Genomic DNA, 24,224 nt, shown 5'->3' with positions numbered 1-24,224 from the left:
ATTTTACATCTGTTATTTCAAGCTAGGATTTTGATTGATTGATTTTACTTTGCATTTATGCCACATTTGGCTCGTTTCGAAGAAGATGATGAGTGATGATATGATTGACGAAGGGACACTCACAAAGAACACCCATGCCCAGGCCGGGATTCGAACCCGGGACCCTTGGTATCGTGCTAACCACTCCGCCACGAGGGCCGGCTTCGAACTAGGAGACAGGATGCCACGAGACTGTTCCAAGTTTTCCTATATGCAGATGCTTGTTAGTAAATTTCGGTGTTGCTAACTATGCCATATCAGTCGATCGGCATTTTGCTTTGAGAATTTTCAGGGATTATGAGATGGGATGGCCAAACCATATCAGCACAGATTTAATTAAAAGTTTCGCAATTTGCGTAATTCCCAGGATATTTAGCCTGTCAAAAAGTTTCCATCGGCATTTTTTATATCAAACCACTGGATGACCGAGCCTGAGAAAAAAACTATCGACCGATACGTCCGTATCCGCCCAACGCTACACGACATGGAATGAACTGAGGGTTTGGTCACGATTAAATGCACGGCACAAAGGTGAAAACGATGCTGACCCTTGCTAGGTATTTTGGTTAAAGCGTATTGCGAAACAATAAACAGGCGACATACTTTGGCAGTCCACTTTCTTCCGAGTTATGACCATTGCTTTCCGCGGTCACGAAAGTTCCATTTATTTTTAGCAGAACTTGTTTTTTTCTTTATTAGTGCACATGTTTCATTCAGTAGTCAACTGTTTTTAATTAGGCGGGGTGAATGAGAGCTTATATAACGGACTGTAAAAACGGTGGTCTTCATCTACGAGGCGTGTTCAATATATATCCACATGCGTGTTCTGCTTGAGACCCTTGCATTAACATGATCTGGAACGATACAAAGCGGATGGGATCGCTTTATTGAAAAATCTCTTGGAATGAGTCTTGTATGTGATATTTTCGTCCTGAAAGAAAGAGAGCCAGCATGGAATATCGCCATCCATCCTCTCCTATGATCCTCCTCCGTGGCCGTTCGGTCTAAGGCGCTGTGCTTTGGACCCCGACTGAGGGACGGCATGGGTTCGAGTCCGCCTGGGTTCTCGGCCTGTGTAAAGGACCGGTGGCAACCCACGATCGTGAGGAAATTGGGGAGCTACGAGTGCGTAGCGTAACCCGGTGTCTGAAATCTCCTGTAACGGCTGAGGGTTCGACGTGCTGACCCCACGTCACCTCATTACCGGTGGAAGATCTCTACACCTGATAAGATTGTGGGAGGGATACTGGCAGTCGGGAGATAGGCCAAGGCCCTTCCAGGGCTGGAGAGCCATGAGGAGTTGTTGTTGTTGTTATTATTATTATTATTATTTATTATTATTATTATTATTATTATTATTATATATCCTCTCCTATGCACAAGAAAGCGAAATATAGCCCGTACGGATGGTTACTCAGGTTCCTACGTGAAATATACAATAATCCAAATCTGTACATAAGCTCATAGTTTTAGCGCTGTAGTTCAATGTTGACACACACACGAACTAGGTCGCATCGTTAAAGACAATACATGTATGTCTGGCAAATAATTCGTGCATTCTACTCGGTGACTGCAACAAGCAACAAAGAAATAATGGAATATGTCCGGCTTGAATAGAACTTGATCTACCAACAGCTTCAGTGTCGAAAACCAAGGAAAGCGGTGGTCGAAAGGTGAAACTGGTCATTATCTTGCCTGAGGTCATGCTTATTCAGACACGAACGCTGAACGCGAAGGGAGGGAGTCAAGTTTATAGGCCCCGGAACCAAGCACGTTTGACCCTTTCGCGACTGGGTCGACCAAGGAACTCTCATCGTAGTTTGACTCCCACTTGATGGCGAGAAAAGCTTTTTTTAAAAAAAAATAATAATAAGGGAGGTAAAAAATAAAATATTAGTTATGTGGTCACTTAGACGTAAAAGGAGATTGGCAACTTGCGAATAAAGAATACACAGGAATTAATTTATACTTTATCTCGTAGATGAGTCAAGAAGATAATTTGAAAATGGACTGATTTTGATGTACAGTAGACACTTGCTAATCCGGTATCTCCCATGTGAGAGCAATGGAGTGACGTCACGAGAGAGTATCGCGAAAAGGGCGCAATCCGCGGAGGTTGGACAAGGGTTATTTTTAGACCAGTTGTCTCTGTGTCACGTGTGAAGGTTTATTGTAATATGAAATTTAATAAAAAACTAAACCAAAATCTTTAAGCATAGTCAGTAATCCGGCGGTCTCGGTAATCTGACGCCCCACTGGATAAGTAATGGCCGTATTAGAAAGAGTCTGCTATATTTCGTCAGGGTGGCTCAAATAAAAGTATATCCATACTGGCTCAAGCAAAACTATACCAAATATAAAGAGCAAGTAAGCACAGTTTATTTACTGCAATAGTGTCCAAGACATTGCCTACAGCAGGTGTTCGAAATAACGGCCCTCAGTTCGAAGGCACAAGTAGGCCCCATTTGCATTTGGACCACTATGGACACAGTTTTATTTGGACCACCCTGTATTTATGTAAATGTTATTGTTTGAAGATTGATTGAAGAAAAACGTTTACCATGCCAACTTGCAGCAATTGTGTGTTTTTTGTTTTATATATTTATTATAAAGAAAACTGTTAACGTCTTGTGGCATGTGAATCTTTCTTACATTGTGTTCCTTCGTTCTCTCGGCAGTTCGAGATGGCGACACGGTGAAGCACTACAGGATTCGCCAGCTGGACGAAGGTGGCTTCTTCATTGCTCGGCGAACAACATTTAGGACACTCCAGGAATTGGTGGAGCATTACAGTAAAGATGCTGACGGTTTGTGCGTTAATCTTCGAAAGCCTTGCGTGCAGGTTAGTACAAAAACATAAAGCTTACTTTCTATTCTTATTTATTTCACGAAACTTTTGTTTGAACAGGAATGATTCCAGGCTCTTCTTGCCTTGAGTTGTTGCGGTCTCCTGTATGCTAGGTAAAGCCATGAAGAAAGGTCCGCTTACTCAATTTCTAGCCACATATTTACGTGTACACTATGTCCTGGGAATCTCTGGTGCAAGATAACGAAAACATGTCTGCGCAAGTAGTGACTCGTAAGAGGGGAGTGAGTGCATGGAGGACAAAACGCGGCTGCAGCTACTTAGCGTGCACTACTTTGCTCGAGCCACTCTCTTTCTCCCCTTCTCAGCCGTTATGCGCGGCCACTAGGAGTCCGGGATTCAATGTTTGCTTGATACAGGTAGTAGTGGAGAAAAGAGTCGGTGCGGAAGGGGGGGGGGGTGATCTTGAGAGAGTGTTTTTTATGGCTACGTCATATGCGATAATAGTGACGAAATAGCAACCTTCTCTGGAGGGTCCATTCCATCTTTTTAACAGATCCCATTATATTCATTTAGGAATATCGGTTGAGGCGATGTGAGGGAGGGAGCCGCCCCCTCACTGCCTACTACAAACGAAGAAGGAAAAATAAAATGCTCTCCCAGAAGGCATTCGAGGTCGTTAAGTATTGTCTAAAAACCACTAAATCTTCTTTGAAGATCATTGGATGACAACTAAAAAGAAATCGTTAACCCACCACTTCAGTTGTAGACAAAGAAGTACCTCAACTGAGAAGCTGGTTATGTTATATCTGAGATTCTCAAACTTTTGTATATACAGGGCTAACCTGCTACTTCAGCCATTTTTAGCAAACCGTGTATATTTTATCAAAAATAACGGCTCGTAATAAAAATTATAGGTTTTATTAGTACTGAGGCAGGCCATATAAGAAACCCTGATGTGACTCGCGGGCCATAGTTTGGGCAAACATTGGCTACGTTTTTAGCAATTAAGTAAGGCAAGATAATGTAATTTGGGAATCGTACTTTTCATATAAATGATACGTCAGTCCTGTGGTGATGGACAAAAGCAAAATGGAATGTGTAATGTTTACTGTACACTGTTTTAGCTTTGAGAAAAGTAGGTTAAATCTTGTTTTGCTTTTAACAAAGGAAGCGAGTGAAACTGTTGTATGAGCAAGATATGTCGAGATTAGATTTATCAATGCAATCCTGTTCGTTTGTAGTCAGGTGTCAGGGTATCTTTGTTTGGCGGGTAGTCCTCCCTTCGCTTTCTGGTCGTGTATGTAGGAACAGGAAAACGTTCGGTTACAACTTCAAGGTTACCCACTAACATTTTATGGCAAATTGATGATAACGGTTGTTTCAGGAATAATTAGAATCACGACAAGTTTTCTCGGTTAGGTATTCCAGTGCGGAAAAAAAAGTAACGTTAAAATGCTGATTTAAGAGGCTCGTTTTTAAGGCATGCTCAACGTGTTTAGCCTCTTGATGCTGTTCCGTTTTGAAGTCACTTAGTTTGGTGGAAAAGGGGGTGGGTGGAGATAACCGAACGGGGTAATATAATGGGAGAGGGGTAGAAATATTTGGAGGTGGTCTCATTTGATATAAACATTCTTATTGCATGGAAAATGCATATTTGGGGCATTTTTTTTTAATTAACATTTTTCGTTAATTTTCTGTTGTGGTTCAGTTGTACTTTCATCTTCACCATTGCAGTCATTGCATGCAGCTGCGGCGATTAGGGGGCAGGCGCCCCCACCACCTCGCACCATGGCCTCATAATGCTAAGGTTTGTCTACCAAGAGAAAGTAAACTGTTCTCCCCCCTCCCCCAATTTTGTCACCCAATCACCACTACTTATTGCATGTATGATCATCTGAGTTTTATGATCTTAGATAACATTCAAGATGAAAGCATGCATTTCTATTTTTGTGCATTTCCAAAGTGAATTATATATTTGATGAATTGTGTACCTGTGCACAACTTTACAAATTTCTTATAGTTCAAAAATTAAGAAAAGAAACAAATACATTGTTAAGTGAATGAGGTAATTAGACAGTTTCTAAAGTAGGAAAAAGCACCACATTACAAAATTCTTCAAAATATTTTTTGCATCGAACATATCAAGTATATAAATATATTCCCTAATCTGCAGTACTCAAATTGTAGGCGTAAAAGTAATAAATAAATCAGGATGTAATCAAAATTTCAATTCCAAAAGTTTCTTCCATGTTACTTTTCCTGCTGTGATAAAATATTTAATACATTTTTAGCTTTCTTCATAAATTTTGTTCTTTTATTTTTATTTGTTTGAAGGAGAAAGAAGACGGGGGGGCATTTTTTCAGGGGTTAACTTTGTTAATATCAAATGTGCATATTTCTGCAGTCCTAGTGCGTAACTTATTCCAATGTTCTTATGTTGATTGACTGATATGACTATCGTGTGGCCATTGTCTGTATAATGACTGTGTTTGGATTTTTCAAAATGTGTATTACTGGGCATAGTTGTGTCTTAGGCAGATGAAGCTCATTTGTGCCCAAATCATAAGGAAATAAGAGTCCATCAGCCAATATTTGTCAGCCTTTTTTATATTTTCTTCTGTAGAACTGATGGAGGATTTATTACAACCTCTTATCATCTGCCCTGGACACATTACCAATTAGTCCAAATAGTTATACAAATGCACGTTAGCGGAAAATCAAGATTGAAGTAATACATTCAGTGTAAATGCGGTTATTAAGTGACATATTTATATGCTTTCTGTATATTTTTTGTATGGTGATCATTGTTATTTTGTACATGCTGAATTGTATACTGATATTGTTTGTTTTGGTGTACCAACATCAGATATCCAGAAAATGGCTGCAAGTGCTGTGCCAGAGTAAGATGTCAAGGAGAATGTAGACAATGAAAGTAGAGTACATATCTGCTGTTAAATATAATCGTATAATCCAAGTCATTGGTTGTAACTTGGCAGTATTGTTGCTCACACATGCACGCACAAACTGATTTGTCACTCAACATTGAGGTCAGACTCCCCCTCCCCCAATCTCCCCACCATTCTTCTGGTTTCACGTTTCCCTGCTCCTCATGGTGTGAGACCCAGAGGAACATAACTCCAACAATGCAGTGTTCAATTTTTTTAACATATCTACTCGCTCTGAAGCGAGTCAGATCAACAATCTTTGCAATAGAGTCATGTATTTTTTTTGGAGATATGTCATTCTGGTTCGAAATAAGCCTGTTCAAAGTGAGTAGATACATTTATAAGAATTGAGCACTGCATTTTTAGAGCACATTCCTATGGTTCTCATGTAATGTCCTTTCCATTTTCTTTCCCATGGTCTTCGTGACCTCCCTGATGGTGTAGTGGTAATGTTGCCTTGTAATCAACGTGTCCTTGGTTAAATACTCGATGAAGGCATTTAGTGGAATAAGATGCCACCAGTCCCTTGGAACTCCATGATCTTCATCTTTCAGTTTCCATTTTCCCATGTCCAGACCAACCTCTTTCCTGTGCACTCCATTCTTTCTTTGCGATTTTTCTAATCTTGACATTTTCTTGGCATCCTTATTATGTTTCTATCTTGTCTTTCCCCTTCCCCTAAGAAATTTCATCTCTATTACTTGCATCTTTGCACTCCATGGACTTTTCTCCTTCATTGTCCAAGTTAGTACCATAAATTCATTAAAAGGAAACTCATTTTGAATAAATTAACGCTCAAATTCATATGTAAGAAAGTTACAAAACTATATTACTGGCCTCCATGGTGAACTGCTCAGCGTAACATGTGGGTGCAGTACCAGAGGTCCAGCATCTGTACTTCATTCGTCCTCATTGTTGTAATTAACCTCGGAGGTAGAGAAATGGCATGCAAAAATAGAAATAAAGAGGCCTATTAGCACTCTGTGGAGGTCACTGTTCAAACTTTAGAAATTATTGTTGTACTGAGCTCCTCAGTTTCATGAGTTTCACCTGCTCTTGAATGGGAGGAGATGCTTTATGCAAATTTTGTTATGCACATATTCTCTTGTTTCAAGTACTGGACATAACATTAGAATTTGTTTTGATTGGTCTGATATTGGTACATTGTAGAAGATGGTGTTTGTACCTTAATACATGCAGCTTTTTGCAGTTTCTTCCCAATAGCAGGTAAACATTGGTTACTTGAGTACGTGGTGGTAAGGAATTTCATGGTAGGCAGGAGAGCAGTTTCATGCATAGTTGATAGATAAAATGTTGTTGGTACAAATTGAAGGAAGGGGAGAAGAGTTTTTACATTGTAATCATACCAAACATGAGCTAAATGAAACACATAGTGATCGTGTGAGTGTTTTTTTGCTACTCGGTGCTGATTGGCCAATCATCTTTATTTTTTCACTGCTTCCCTAAATGGATATTTTGGTAAATGATTGTGTATTTAGTGTAGACATGTTTTATATGGCATCTTGCTGTGATGTGTAGAGACTGTTTTTTCATTACTTGCATGTAACCCCCTGAAAACCCAAGTTCATATAGTGATAATGTGGCTGTGGAACCAGAAGGTGAATTTATACCATTTTGATCCTTTTCTTCTTTTCAAGTTAGAGAATATTTTTAACTAGCATTTGCTCTCGAGAAACTTTTCCTTTTTCAGCATTACATGCTAAGGATTTTTTTCTTTACGAAAAAGAAAGGTTGTCATACATCATACAATGTAAAATGTTGGTGTCCATAATGGTGGTGATGAAACATTATCATTTTTTTTTCTTTACACCTCTGCCTATTAAAATGCCCACACTGGTGAGTTGAGAAAATTTCAGTCACAATTTGTGCATTCAGATGTATTCTTCATGGTACAAATTTATTTTCTTGGGCACATTCATTCTCCGAATATTTTATAATCATGAACATAAGACTTTTGACATGGTAAAAACTTTCAGCTGAGAAAGGAAATGTTCTCACAAACCCTGCTTCTTACACAGTTGTTACTTTCAAATAATGTATATTACAATCAAGAAATTATGTTCTGTAGTGCCATTCGTTTTTTGCTCTTGGTTGGTTGTTTTACAAATGCAGTGTTCAAGGTAGCATGATACTTGTTATGCACTATTTCCATTTGAGTATTACATATACATATATGGTTAGAAGCTTTTCATATTGTAAAATATACCCAAAAAATGTGTTTTTGTCTACTAAGATGTTATAAAACTTGATTAAAGTCAGTAGTAGTTGTCTACATTGGTGTGTCCCGAAATTTTGAGAAAATCAAAATTTTCAAATGAAGGCAGTAAAAACTCAGGAAAAACCAAAGTGGTAACTGAAACCCTGCCTTAAAAAAAGAAGAAGAAAAAAACAGTGTATGTCAGTGATTGTCGACAATGTTGTTTCTTTTAGGGGGGGGGGAGTAATTATTTCTCGCAAAGACCTGAAGATGGACCTTCAAAGTTACATGAAGTAAATGCACATCATAGCCAGCAACTAAGAAATATGTCATGAGTTCTTTCTGATTTGTGTTGTAAGGACGTAGAAAGAATATTTTCTTCATTATCTTCCTTAGGTTTTCATAGAATGCCAGTGTGATATGACGACTTCTTTGTTTCTCATTTGATACATTTTGCCGTATTGAATATTGTTCCTTTGCCAGATTTGTTGTGATTTTTTTTTTAATTTCATGTTTAAATTGGGGGTATTCTGCCTGAAGCTTGATTTTGGGGCAGGGGACCTAACAGTGTCTGCTTTAATGTAATGAATACCCTAAAGTTTTATTATTCACCACAATTTGTAGGCGCAGGGAGGATGCCTGTGCCAATCATTTAAGATGCGGAAAAATGTCCGTAGCTTGTTCTTGTAATAACGCAAACATTTTTGGGTTGTAACAATCCCATTAACTTTCATTGGAATCATTACAACATAGAAGTCTCCATGATTATACTTTCGATTTATCATGTACAACTCTTGTCCAGTATTCTTTCTAAACCGATTTTACTTGTGAATTAAACCCACAACTCTCGTCAACTTAGAAAATGGTTGAACCTTCTTCCCTACATTTGGCATGCTGTTGCCTATTCAACATTCACAGAATTCTGTCATCTGCTGATTGCTGCTTCCTCAGGCCTCGAGAACAAGCCAAGAATATGACTGGGTTGTCATTGTTAACCCTCTCTCCTAAATGAGAAACTAACAATAGGGCTCTACTACTATTCACTTCTTTTCCACATGATTACACAGGAATCTTTCTGCTAATCAACTTCCTAGTCTTTGTAATGATCTTCAATTAGGCAAAATGTTAACAGAAAAACAACATTTATTTAACTTATAACTTCATGTTAAAAAACTACATCAAAGACATTCAAGAAAGACAAAACACAATCTATCTCCAACTAGCCTTGTTCACAGCATATCTTCTTAAATACTTTATTTTTTCTCAACTTCTATCAATTCTCCCCCTCTAACAAAAAAAAATCATTCATAGGTCTTGTTACCAAAGGTAAGTTGTAGTCTAACTGGTTCTTTCTTGTATCTAGAAGATCTTCGAAATTCTCTATTCTCTATGTTCCTCGTTTGTGTATTTACTGCCTCTGGTTCCCCATTTCCTGGTGCTGCCTCTGTATACATTGGAAACGTCCAAAAATCATCCAACTCCTCTTCTTCCTTCTCAACCTCCACTCTGTGACCTTTATAGTTGTTCTTAAGCTTTCCCACTTGATGTCTGTGCACTCTTTTTGTCAATCCATTTCTGAGTTTCACTTCTAAAAGCCTTGCTCCTACTCTCTTCATCACCTGAGCTTTTATAAATTTAGGCACTAAGGATGGAAATTTTTTATCCAAACTATCTCTCCTGACCTAGGCATCCAAGATTCTGCCTCATATTTATTAATATCTATCTTTTCATCTATTTGGCAATTTGGTAAGTTGAATATACTTCTCGGCTGATAACTCATAACTCTTTCTGCTGGAGACATTCCTAATCGTCGCCACTTCGAAAATCTTAAATAGTATAAGATACTATCTATCATTTTTTCCCAGTCAATTCTATGTCCCTCATTTCCACTTTGAAAATATTTTTTTCTTAATAAGCCTTTAACAGTCTGCACCCACCTTTCCGCTAAACCATTACTTTCCGGATTCCCAGGCGGTGAATGTACCAATCTTATTCCATGCTTTTCACAAAATTTCTCAAATTGATTACTCCTGAAAGGTGGTCCATTATCTGACACAACAGAAGGATACCCAAAGATTTGGAAATTTCTCTTTAAACATTCTATAGTTTCTTCTCCAGTTGTCGATCGCACCTGCCATATTTCTGTCCACCTAGAGCAACTATCAATGAATAGCAAAAATTTCCTTCCTCCGTAATTAAAAAAATCAACATATATTCTCTGAAAAGGAATCTCTGTTTGTTTCCATCCGACATATTTGTTTCTGGAGGCATCTCTTTGAAAACTATTGCATTTTAGACATTGATTTCCCAATCTGTCAAAATCTTCATCTTTTAAAGGCCACCAGTAAAACACTCTAGCCATCATTTTAATTTTAGGTGTACCCACATGTTCTGCATGTAACAGCTTCAACACTGTTTCTCTGCATTCTTTCGGAATTATTATACGTCTTCCCCACATAAGACATCCTTTATTAATTGTTATTTCATCCTTCCTTCTATAATAATGTAAGATCACAATATTTTGAAACTCTTTTGGAAGTGAATCAGGCCACCCAACATCAACCCATTGTACAACATTTTGTAAAATGTCATCTTCTTTTGTCTTCTTTACTATGTTATCTAACAATAGAGGTTCTACCAGGTGTAGAAGTATGAAACCGGAATTGGCCGATAGATGGTGCTAGCCGGCAGTGGAGTTCCCGGAAGATCGCGTAAGCAGCGCCAGCTGATGCCCGCCACTCCCGAGGACGTTATATCGGAACACAGTAACGCGAGTGCCAGACAGAGGAAGGTGTTGCACACCCGGAACATGTCGAGTTTTGTGCCTACGAATTACGATTTGCGGACAGCATTGGTGTTCTGTTATCATTTGAAGAAAACCGCCGCAGAATCGCATCGAATGCGCGCCGAAGCTTACGGCGAACATGCTCTAGGGAAAACACAGTGTTTCGAGTGGTTCAAGAAATTCAAAAGTGGCGATTTTGACTTGCGAAACGAGGAACGTGCGAAACCTCCGAAAAAGTTCGAAGACAACGAATTGCAAGCTAAAACCCGGTGAAACCGTTAACGCAGATCGCTACCAACAGCAAATGATCAATTTACATCGAGCATTACGTGACAAACGGCCGGAATATGAAGCAAGGCAACACAAGGTCATCCTGCTCCATGACAACGCCTCACCACACACAGCAAAACGGGTCTGGGAAACGATCGAGGCGTTCAAATGGGAGATACTAGGGCATGCGGCATATTCTCCCGACTTGGTTCCTTCAGATTATCATCTATTTGCCTCACTGGGACACGCTCTTGCAGAACAGCGCTTCAATTCGTATGAAGATGTACGAACATGGCTCGCGGACTGGTTCGCTTCAAAGAAGAACGTTTTTTTTGGCGTGGCATTCATAACCTGCCGGAATGGTGGGAGAAATGTGTAACTAGCAATGGAGCTTACTTTGAATAAAATATTGTTTCTCAGTTGCAAACACCAGCCATTTACTTCTTGCAAACAAATTCCGGTTTCATACTTCTACACCTGGTATTTCAAAGGTGTCAATATAATTTAAAGATTCCTCAGCATCCCCTGTGTCTTCCTCTATTGGCAATCTCGATAAAAAATCTGCTACATCAACACGTTTTGTGTAAACAATTGTGTATGAATATTGGGATAATAACAAGGCCCATCTCTGTAAACGTGAACATGCTAACGATGGAATTGCTGCTGCCTCGCCAAAAATATATTTTACAGGTAAAGAATCACTATAAACTATAAAATGTTTTCCATAAAGATATTTATGAAATTTCTTTATGCACGTCACTAAAGCTAATGCTTCCCTTTCAAATTGGCTGTAATTTCTCTCTGAAGGTGCTAGTGTCACCAAAGTGCAGGCAATTGTTTTCAATTCACCCTCCGTCTTATTATACAACTGAGCCCAAACTCCTACACCACTTCCATCTACTATCAGTACAATATCTTGATCTGGATTGTATGGAGTTAATATCTCAGCTTTTCTCAATGCTTCGTTGGATTCCACGACCACACTGCTCCTTTCTTTAGCAATTCATAAAGATGTGTTATCTTCATAGCGAACTTTGGCATACTTCTATGATAAAATGAAATCATTTCTAAATATGACTTCAACCCTTTAACGTTTGTTAACCCATTTGTAACCTGTTATAAGTAAACAATCTCCATTTAGCACTCTCGTCGAGTAATAGTTGAAGATATGCTTTAGTCAGGTCCAACACTACATACATGTCTGCATTCACTAAATAATTAAGTAAATCATCCACTCGTGGCAAAGGATAAGTTACTTTTTTCTACCATTTTATTGACGGTTACCTTAAAATCGGAACACAGCCGTAGATCACCTTAATGTTTTTTACTACCACTAAAGGTGTACCCCAATCAGAATACTGAATAGGTGACAAAACTCCCAATTGAACTAAATTATCAAATTCAGCCTTTACTTTCGGTTGTAAACTGTATAGAACATCGTATGCCTTTTTGAATATTGGAACTGCTCCATCCTTCATTGGTATTGTAGCCTTAAAGTGCTTAATAGGCTCACAAATATTACCAGAAAAAACTTCTTTGTACTTATTTATTAAGTATTCAACTTTCTGATTAGTAAAAGTTGGTTGCTTAGATACTGTTAACAAACAACTGTCCCTAGAAATCGTTAACTGAAACAAAGATTTCCAATCTGGGCATAATCCATCCAACCAGGCCCTTCCTAAAATAGGTGTTTTCAATTTATTTCGAGAAATGTACAAGGGCATTTTTAATCCTCTATTTTCTAACTGCACATCTAGCATAACTCTCCCTACTATTGGTAGTGGTCTCCCACCTGCATTCCGTAAAGTGAGAACACTCTTTATAACTGGAATGTTCCTAAAATTCATTGTATGGAATTCCTCATCCCAAACAGAAACTGCTGCACCTGTATGCACTTCGAATTGGACCTCTTTGCCATTGCACATCAACCTAACCAAACAAATATCAGCTTCACTTCTAGAGCTACTCATTTCAATATCAAATTTCTGTACATATAATTGATTTTTATGAACCTTAATCTCATTTGAAGGTTCACTTCAATTATTATTAAACTTCACAATGTCTAATCTACTTTTCTCATTAATGTACTCTGGTTGATCAGCTTCCACATTTACAACGTTCAATAATAAACTTTTCATAGATGTATCATCATCTGATTTAACCCTAGTTGCAGATTCATTTCTAATAACGTTGCTATTTTTATTCTTACAGCACTGTTGAAAATTACCTTTTAATCCACATTTAAAACAATGTACATTCCAAGCTGGACATTTTTATTTATCATGAACGTTATTACACCTTGTACATTAAAAAGCCACTTTCTTACTTTGCTGAATAACTGTTCTATCTTTATGTACATGATGTACATTACTAAATACAGTCTTATCTTTTTGATAAAACAACCTCACATCTTGCTCTACCATTTCCATGGTTGATGATAAGGATACTGCTTTCACAAAATCAGCTAATAATTTATTTCTTGTTACTTCACTACGTATGCCAAAAACTAATTGGTCTCATCATTTCATTAAGAAATGTACCAAATGAACAATTAGCTGCTTGATGCTTCAAACTTCATATTCAGATACTGTTTGCTCTTCCTCCTGTCTCAATAAATGAAACTTATACCTTTCAGCTATGACATTTCTTTTAGGCTTAAAATGAGTTGGTAACAAAGTACATAATTCTTCATATGTCTCGTGTGGCACTTTGCTGGTGCTACTAAATCACTTAGTATATTGTACACTCTTCCGCCAGCTCTGGAAATTAGTCTACAAACTCTTTTATCTGCTGCAATATTATTTGCCAAACAGAATTGGTCAAACCTTTCAATGTATGTTTGAATATTGCCACGTTCCACATCGAACTGTTCAAAAAACTGTACATGATTACTAACCTCCATTATTCATAATAAGACTAATCTTCTTATACACATTATTCTTGTTACCTTCTCTCCATTTTTATCCTTGTTACCAATTGTAATGATCTTCAATTAGGCAAAACGTTAACAGAAAAAACAACATTTATTTAACTTATAACTTCATGTTAAAAAACTACATGAAAGACATTCAACAAAGACAATCTATCTCCAACTAGCCTTGTTCACAGTATATCTTCTTAAATTCTTTATCTTTTTCTCAACTTCTATCAGTCTTCACCATGTAAATACTGCAGTTGTGTATATGTTCTGAGGATACTTTGCTATTTTCATGCAAAGCAAATGTTCTCGTGCATCTTGAAAAATTATAGGGAATGTAGAGTTCACATAATGATACCATCTTAATGGCACAGGTGTTATCTTTACCCCATATGCTAGGGTATGCTGTCACTTTCATTTCTGTTAATTCTTGATGTGTGTGTGTGTGTGTGTAATATGCATAGAGCTTTTTGCAATGCTTTTTCATGAGAAGTATATTTGTAATACAGGAACCTTAACCATTTATTAACCATTGAATTCTGTGTTTTGCATGCATATGTAAAGCCAAATATTTTTCTTCTACCCAAGCTGATCATGATGATGATGAATGATGATTTTATTAAATCAGTGGAGCATTCACAATGAAACTCCTACAGCCCATGCTAGGATTCAAACCTGGCACATTCAGTGGTGAGAGCAACATGCTCAGCCAACAAGGTAGCCACGCGTAGTTCTGACAAATATTTATTTGATATTCCCATGTGAAAGAAATAAAGTTCCGATATACTTATGAATACTTGTATAAAAAGTAAATACTACCAATTTATTTAATGTGTTAAATAGATATAGGAAATTGTATGTGTTAAAATGAAATCACATAATGCATTCCATATATCACTTTAGAGCTCTTGCTATTTACACAGAGTTCATCAATAACATTATATAAATCACAGATATTTATGTATCAAATCAAGCTATACAATGAATTATTGAATTTTATTGTTACCTTTTGAAGATAGCACTCTTCACTGCACTACACTCCTATTCTTTTGCACAATTTGAGGATACTAGAAATTTCACTTAGGTTTTATTCCTCAATATTCTACTGGTGTAAGGGAATTTCACATCATTTTCCCTTCTGATGAAAAGAAGTGAAAAATATAGTAATGTATGAATAGCTGTACTCTTTATATACTCTTTGTTGGAGTGTGCAATATAAAAGTGGCACCAAGTTTGTAATGTTCAATTGTTTCTACTGTACCTTGATATGATGAATTCTGCACCTTGTGTAACTTAAAGCAGCAAAATAACAGTAAATTACTGTTACATTACCTGTGAATAATTGAGTGGCTCGGGAGTAAAACTTGATAACCACACTCTGTTCAAAATTAAGTTAACATGGGATTCAGTTGCCGTACAATAGTGAAAGAAGTTCCTTCAGTAACTGGCAGTGGCGTATGCTGGTTCTAACAAGTGGGTAATATCCGACCCTTGATCCTCAAACTCCAAAAGTTTCCGTGCAATTTATGTCAGGATCCATATTGGATTTAGGAATATTGTGTCGGGATGTTTGTCTTATTGCTACGACCACAATCAATTAATTCTCATTATTGCAGTTTAATATACGTGTAGAATTTCAAATAATAAAACAAGACAGTATTATAAAGCTATAAAAAAACAACCTGTGAAATATAAAATGAAAGACGTGCACTAGTGAAATAAAAACCCGCAATATTAATTTAAGTGCAAAATTCAACTTACTCCAGGACCCGATTACTTGTGCTGTAGCACATCCAAGGCACGCTGTTTGTCCAGTTGCACGTCAATATGTGTCTGTGCAAAAGATTGCAGCTTAACATAGGAAGTTATGTGACTTTTGGATTTTTCATGTTTGGCACAAGCGTTGCAAAGATTACAGTATCCGCCACGCATCCATACATTCTTTTCAGCCCCGAAAAGTAAGCACGGCCAACAAAATAGCAAAGCTTATTAACACTTTCACTTCCTGTCAACCATGGTGTTTTGTCATAATTTGCTTGCGAAAATGCCTCACATATTCCCGATTTTTGTCTTTGTGTGTAGAAATAAGTTCAAGCGATGACACTGGTCTACATGTATTAACAATTTGCAACTTCTCCAGAAAAGATCTTGTTCCAAAAGGTTTCACCAGCAAATCTTGTATCACATCCATTACCCTTTAACACAGCACTATCACGACAAACACTAACACCTAAATAAATAATAAACACGAAGCACAGCACGAGGCCAACGACTACACGCATTCATTTTCACATGCCAAACTTCAGTTGTTGTTTTCCTGGCTCAGAATGAAATTCCCTATGAATGATAAAAAAAATCCCTTTCCAAGCTCGAAATGACAGGTTTTACAAGTGCGAATCATTGCAGGCCAGAGCCAGAATTTTATTTCCGGATGGGGACTATCCCTTATTAGCAGCCGCCACATAAAGTTGAAACAGTGGGGTTAGAAGTCCTGAAGATGAATCTCAGATTATTACAACGTATTATGCAAGGTGTTTAATCCTGCTAATGAAGTAAAATTAATTACCACTATACACTTTTTAAATTAGATATTTGTAGGATTTCGGGGAGGGGGGTTTCAGCCCCCCCGAGTCCTCCACCTGGCTACTTGCCTGATTGTTTTTATATAATTTATTTTTGATATCTTTCCCTTTAAAAAAATATTCAGTTCCGTGAAAGAAGTATTCTCGCTGCTTTTGAAGATTAAAGAGAAGAAACAATCACTATTTTTGTAAATACAAGGATGGGGGGAGTCAGCATATAGGTGCTTTAATTGCTTAAGCTTTGAATTTTAATTTAGTTTGCTTCATCTTCAATATTTAAGCTTTTTCCTTTTGATAAATTTATGTTCAAGTAACAGAAATCAGCAAGACAGAAGCAAATGTAAAGTGAAAATTAGCGTAGAATTGGTTTGCCCATGTTATTCAATTTTCCTGTTCTTCGCACTCTACCGGGTATGTTTTCCCTAGTTCAGCGGAGGGAACGGAAAAGTCTCTGAAGGTTGAGAGTGGGACCAGTGGACTCTCACAAGGAGGAGGTTACCCTGGGCACAGAATCACCGTGCCTGAGAAGCAGTGTTTCCTCCTCCTCTTTCCTCTCTCCTCGCTCCTCGCCAAGGGTTGTAAGGGAAGCGGGAGGAATGACATCAGGGTGAGATTCCCTGAAGTCATTCCACCGGCTGGAGAAATTTCCCGACGTTCCGCGGCAAACGGTTGGAAGCATTCGCGCGCTGGAAGCAAAGAAATGTATGCATCGAAATTGGTTTGGAAGAATATTGCGAAGAAATGTGTGTGTGTGTGTGTATATATATATATATATATTTAAAAAAAGAAATACAGCCGGGTCATCTGCGATTACCTAGATGACCCAGAGTATACGCCGCTGGTAGCTGGTCATGGTCAGAAACGTGCAGAAACATCTGGTTAACCCATAAGCCACAATGTAATGGATGAACATTCACCTGCGTTTTTTTCGGTTTCATACTTTTGGAGGAACAGGTGGTTTATTAGAGTTTGTCTGAGTATTTTTAGCCTTTAGCTCATATGTAATTTGTGTCATTTGATGTGGGTTATCAAGTTTTACTCCCAAGCTGCTCAATTATTAAAAGGGATAGCTGTTACATCACCACTACAGTAACATTTATATCAGTTCATTTTACTTCACTTTTCTGCCATTTTTGGCTAATGAGATGAGTGATGATGTGATGAGATTGATGTAGGGACACCCTCAAAAAATGCAATGGCTGGGCTTCAAACCCAGAACCCCTGACATTGTAGCACATTTTGCTAACCTATTTTTATTTGTATTCATATAAGTCTCCACAACAGTTTTAATCTTGTACACATTAACAAATTATAAAATGATTAAATAAATGAATGCATGTATCTTCATATGTGTGTGGGTGGTGTTTTGTTAGTCTAAAAACAGTCTTGATAATTAAATGGTTTGAGCCTATCTAGGATGATGCATGAAGGTACTTTCATAAAAGAACACATTCTAGAATGCGATTGAATATACTATTTGTACATCTTCAGCAATTGAACTTTCCAAGTCTAAAGTTGGTTTTTATTTATTTATTTTTTAATTATTTTTTTTGTTTGTGAAGATGCAGAGTTAAAAATGTGTTCAATATATAGATATAAATTGTACATTACAAATGTGCTCAGAAAATGAAACTTCGTAGATTAAATTTTAGCTTCACAGATACAATCACAAAATGGGTAACACAGTTAAATGACTTGAGGTTGACGTTTCTGAAAGCACAATTGATATATCAGAACACTGTGTTCATCATTTCATATTGTCTGTCTGCTTTATGAAATGTAGACTATTTTTATTTTTGTTGGATAAGGAAATCGCCACTTTTTTGGACTAAATTATTCATATATTTTTTACAATGTATCATCTTTATAGTATTGCAAAGTACGTGTGCAACGGATATAGATATAATTGAAAGTGCCCTTTCCTGTCATCCTTTCTCTATACAGCATGCGTTGGGGTACTTCTCATATAAAGTGTAACATTTATTAGCCTTCAGAATTTTTAAATCTCTCAAAGAACAATATTTTCATGAACTTCTCCTCTGATAAAACAGATGACAGGTGTCTTGATTGTATGCAATCTTACATGTAATTTTTAGTTTAATGTAAGTAGTTTCATGCGTGTGTGTGTCTTTACAGTACAGTTAAAATGAATGGCTCTACGAAATATATTTCTCCTTCAGATTCATTACTGTTGTTATTATATTTTTGTGTATGTATACATCTCAAACATAATATAGTTAAAAGGTTGTTTTTAGTGTTGTATGAATATTACAAGGTAAGTCTTATAAGAATGTTTTTTCCCCTCATTGCTTGTGTTTTCTCTATTGTGAGAAGCCAACTGTGGACTACTGCATCAATGTTACCTGCATACATTGCTTATGATGTCTTTCGTGTTTATTTTTTCTCTATTTCTTGTTTAATATGGGGAGCAGTGAATGTTACACTTTATTGTGATTGGCAGTGCCAGACTGCATGATTTTTTTTGTACAAATAAAAAGAGCACAAGACTATGTTTCATAAAGCTTATACTATAAATGGTAGAATATGCCTTTGAAAGCACACATTATGAAGTACCAGAGGAGAGTCATTCCTTTGTGTCTGCATGTTTGTGTTTTCAGGTGTAAAAGACAACTTGTGCATATTCTTACAAATAGCATTCAGTTTAAGAGAATAATTGTGTAATGGAAAGCAATCCTATATTTAATTACTAATGAATATGTATAGTAAGATATGTTGTTCCATTAATATATTGAACTGATTATTGACATAAGTGTACATTGCCAGTTTTTGTTAACAACAGTTTAAGACTGACAAGGCATGTTTCTCAATCTTATTGCATTGCAGTAAGTTCAGGTAAGTATTTGGGGTTAAAATAGCATGTAAAAGTATACAGCTTACATTTTACCCTAAGAATCTTATTGATAACAGAATAATATATACTTTTGCGATGTTAATATGGTATTCCAGCAGTCAAAAGCTTTGTCAGAATTTAGATGTAGTTCAGTGATATACTGCGTTACTCTTATAATATTCTCACTTGAAATATGCTCTCCTTCTCCACTCCCAAGAGTTACGTCAATTTTCTCTTGTAATTTGTTGAATAACAGAAGATAAATTACTGCCAGTGTAATTGGGCTTGAATGTACTAAACAGTAAGGGTACACTTATTATTATTATTATTATTATTATTATTATTATTATTTGTATGCTAAGAATTGTTACAGGCATTGCTGTGTGCATTCTATTATTCACTGTTAATGCCATTTAATTTTCCATGGTTCAGAACTATTTTTCAGTGCTTCAATTTAAAAATGACAAATAACAACTTGCTTGCATTGTAATGAATGTCCCATGATCAATGTACTAGTAAAGTTGTTTTATACCTTCAAGCCTAATTTCATCTGTTGAAAGATACGTTATAGTTAATCACTTTACAGTTAGTCATGTTGCATTAGTAACGTTCTTGATAGAGTCCACAACCTGTAAAACAGTTACATTACCGTTTATTATCAGGAATGTATTAGTGTTCGATGTGAGAATGAGTGTAGATCAGTACACTTGAGTACATTAACATCTTTGCATTTTAATATAACATCATGAGTGGAGGGAAGATGATAACTTCATAAGTTCATTTTAAAAAATAAAAACCTTCCTATTATCATAAATATATTTGTTCGTTATCAGAACTTTTGTTTCTGATATGAAGTTAATTTCATCTATGCATATACAGTCGTGCCATTGAAGATATTTTTATTCAATTAGGACCAATAAAATAATTATTTTAACCATGCTGTGTTCATTAGTGAATTACAAATAGTAAACCATTGACATGTGCAATATTGAGCATTTTTGGAAATTAAAACACAATAAAAAATACTTTAGTGCAAAAGTTTCATGTGTAGAATTTGTGTAATATTACAATTATTCATTACATTTCTATTAGAAGAAAGTATATATTAAATGATATCTACTATTCCATCACACTATATTTTTAGCCCAACATAGAAATGAATAAGTATAAATTTTAAGTAGATGCTGTGTAATATATACTTTAAATATCCTATATCTGTTGTAGATGTAACCCAATGCTTTGAATGTCACTATTGCCAAATGTATTTTGCTTATGCTTTCACTAGTAATGCTTGTTCTGGTATCTACAGTTCAAAACCCAGCTTTCTACCTTTCTAGTATGTTTCTGTTAAATGTGTGGATTACTGTTTGTGTGTTGTTTCCTTCTGTGCGTGAGTAAAATATTTATTACCACAAGAAAATTTTCCTCTAGGTTGAGAAGCCTGTAACTGGAGGCCTATCGCATAGCACAAGGGACCAATGGGAGATTGATCGATCATCTCTCAAGTTTGTACGCAAATTAGGTCATGGACAGTTCGGAGAGGTGTGGGAAGGCTTATGGAATAACACAACACCAGTGGCTATTAAAACACTTAAACCAGGTAATTTATTTGTGCATTTCAAACGGGGGATGTGGATAATTTTTGTGTAACCATCCACAAGGCAATTAAAATGTTAAAAGCATTAGAAATACATCGTGTATTTTCAGTCACCATTCAATGGGAGAGTTGAACGGGTTCAATGTTAAGTGAACATTTTGCATTAATTATATTATGAAATTAACAATTAATCATTTCATAATATTTCTTGGAGGAATTTTGCAAAACAAATAATTGATGATGGATTGTCACATGTTCTTAAGTTACAATAATGTTACTGTCTTAATAACCTAAGCATGTTTCAAAATTTATGGAAAACATATTCTGTAATTGAAGGGTTTGCTGCAAAAAAGGAGGTATCTCCACTTTTGGAGGTTTTAGTGTTCTGTACCTTATTGTGTCCAATAAAACTGCCGCTTTCAGTTGGTGCAAGAAAGATGTAGCTCCAAGCGGTAGTTCTCACGTTACTCACAAGAAGGAGTTGACTGTCTTGTTCATTTGGTAAAGAAGAATCGGACAATGCACCAGATGAGCCAGATATTACAGAAGGGGAATTGGATGACTGAAAATAGTTATTTTCTGTTCTGACTTCATTATACAACTGTATTCTTATCTATTTCCAATACAACATTACACATGGTATCACTTGTTTGCACCAATCTTTTCCCTAGAAATCAGCAGATCATCCGTTTTGTGGCAAAAAAAAAAAAAAAGAGGTAGCTCCACCAAAAAAAACATGTGCCAGGTCATCTAGAACATATGTTTTGGGTGAAGATATTGTCCCCATTCTGAAAGAAGACCTACAGAATATATTGATATAACTTCTGTTCAAATAACTCTCCATTTCAGATTTCTAAACGTTTTTTTCACTTTGCCAATAATTTATCAAATTGCAGCAAACCCTTCTATTGGCAAAGAATTATTTGTATGTAGTCTCAAGAAGTGAAAATTCAGACATGTTTTGATACATTTTTTTAAAAAGTTGTCAATAGAAATATCAGTGCACTCACTCCTACAATAAACATGATGAAGAATAATAATCTTGATTCATATATACAATTAAATTGTTTAAATAGAAATATTTTATTGATTCATTGTAAACTGTTTCAATGCATATAATAATAATTAGTAACCCTTTTACAAATATAATCATTAACATCAAACAATAGTTATTACTGTTTTCATTAATGGTCTGTAACTATTAAAATGTTACTATCTTTTGGTTATGAAAGTTGAAACCAATCCCAATTATTTCTCTTTATATACAGCCATGTCCATTCATATCTATTTTTAGGAGTAATTTCTTTTTTTATGATCTTCCATGAGAAGTTATACCTTTATATTAATATTAATTGTGGTATACTTAGTATATATTAATTATTTTAACCTATTGATTTTTAAATGGTTATTTTTTTTAGATCATAATTGTGAAGATCAGTTACTATTAACAGCGGTAGCTCAGTCGTTAGGGTGTCTGACTACCATGCAAGAGACCCAGGTTCGATCCCGGCAGGGGAGAACCAGGATTTTTTCTACCTGTTCAAGCAGATCAAGAAAGTGTGGGGGTCCTAACTCCACACCCCCTATATGCATTCATGGTGTGGTGCATAGCACAGGGGAGCACTTTACCTTTTTTATTGTGCTTAGGCTTACTTATTTCTTTGTTTTATATTGTGTACAATTACAGTTGAACCTGAATTATACGTATGTCAGTATATAACTGAGAATTACTTACAGATCAGATTTAGATACCATGTCATATCATTATTATAATACTGTAATTGTATCTATTTTGAGGAACAAGATATGTGTGATACAGGTTATTTCTGTCATAAAGTGGTAAATTAAATACATTACATTTGCCACTTTATTAGTGCACACTTTGACACTGAAATACTATAGTAAACACTGTAGTTTATAGTTTTACTACCCAATTTTAAAAAATCGTCTAGAATAGCATTTCTTTACTAATGTGCAAAGTGTGGCATAAGCAATACCTAAATCTACAGCTATTTCAGTTTTATTTTTATGTGAATTAGCATCACTTCGTGTATAAATTTTACTTTCTGGTCAAGCATGTAACTTTTCCTCTTTCTGTTCTTTATGGCCGACCAGTAGCTCATGAAAACCGTCACTTCTGTGACATTCTTGTGACTTGGTTACACACAAATCAACTGTATTTTATGAAAATTAGTATGTAAAACACCAAATCATGTATGAATGCATTACGTACAAATAAGGTTTAGTTACCTACAGTAATTTACACATAAAACAGAATTGTGCAGAACTGAATTACGTATAAAGCAGTCTCAACTGTATTTTTAATTTTTTAATAGGAGGAGGCCAGCACAGTATTGCTTTTCTGTATTTTATTTACAATTTCAACAATCTAAGCAAAGTAGGAAATAATAATTAATGGTTGTTAATCCTTCTGATGTACATTTATGTCATAATATTCTTTCAAGGTACAATGGATCCCAAAGATTTTCTAGCAGAAGCCCAGATTATGAAGAAATTAAGACATACAAAGTTAATCCAACTCTATGCTGTTTGCACCATGGAAGAGCCTATCTATATAATTACAGAATTAATGAAGAACGGTAGCTTGTTGGAATTTTTGCAAGGTAAGTCCTTTACATTCTCTGTTGACAGTATGACAAAATGAGAAAATTAATGCCAACAACTTTTTTATTTTCAAGATAGAAAGACAGTTCTTTTGCAGTGTATAATATTGATCAGCTAAGCAAGAAATGCTCAACTTTATTTCAGAAAATGTTGAGAAAAGGTGATAATTAGGGGATGGATTTTAAGGTGCAGCACTTTCCCCAAAATATAGCTGTTTTCCAATCGATTGCTTTAGGACATGGAATCAAGTAAAGTGAACACACTTTGGTGCACCTTTTTGTGCACCATTTTACCCTCTCTTTGATGCTTCAGCATCTTTTTCCTTCCTTTTCTTTCATGTTTTGTTAAAAAAGTGGATAGAAAAATAAATGATGTCCACTCTTCTTGAGCTACATAAAATCCTATTGTCTCATTTTGTACAGGAGAACAAGAGCTATAAAATGGTACTGCAGCCCCATTAGTTCCCAAGATAATGTGGCAAAACCTCACTTTCCTGGTCATAATTTTGAACCATAAAATCCCTTCCATAGTGATAATTACATTTTTCCTTAGTTGCACCTTCAAATAAAATTTAGGAAGGTCTAAA

General features: G+C 36.1%; 1 protein-coding gene across 3 annotated transcripts in view; it reads left to right on the top strand.

The window, feature by feature from the left end:
- Src42A (Tyrosine-protein kinase Src42A) overlaps window positions 1–24,224 on the top strand; it is a 163,769-nt gene that overhangs the window by 132,444 nt on the left and 7,101 nt on the right. For all 3 annotated transcript variants that reach the window (XM_083139362.1, XM_083139363.1, XM_083139361.1), the window contains exons 3-5: window positions 2,718–2,881; window positions 20,848–21,016; window positions 23,479–23,637. In XM_083139362.1, the coding sequence (XP_082995488.1) occupies window positions 2,718–2,881; window positions 20,848–21,016; window positions 23,479–23,637 (492 nt within the window). The remainder of the gene's footprint in view (window positions 1–2,717; window positions 2,882–20,847; window positions 21,017–23,478; window positions 23,638–24,224) is intronic.

Source organism: Lepisma saccharinum, chromosome 17, assembly GCF_977018435.1.
Source record: "Lepisma saccharinum chromosome 17, izLepSacc3.1, whole genome shotgun sequence".
Classification (NCBI taxonomy): Eukaryota; Metazoa; Arthropoda; class Insecta; order Zygentoma; family Lepismatidae; genus Lepisma; species Lepisma saccharinum.
This window is presented reverse-complemented; position numbering and strand designations above follow the sequence as displayed.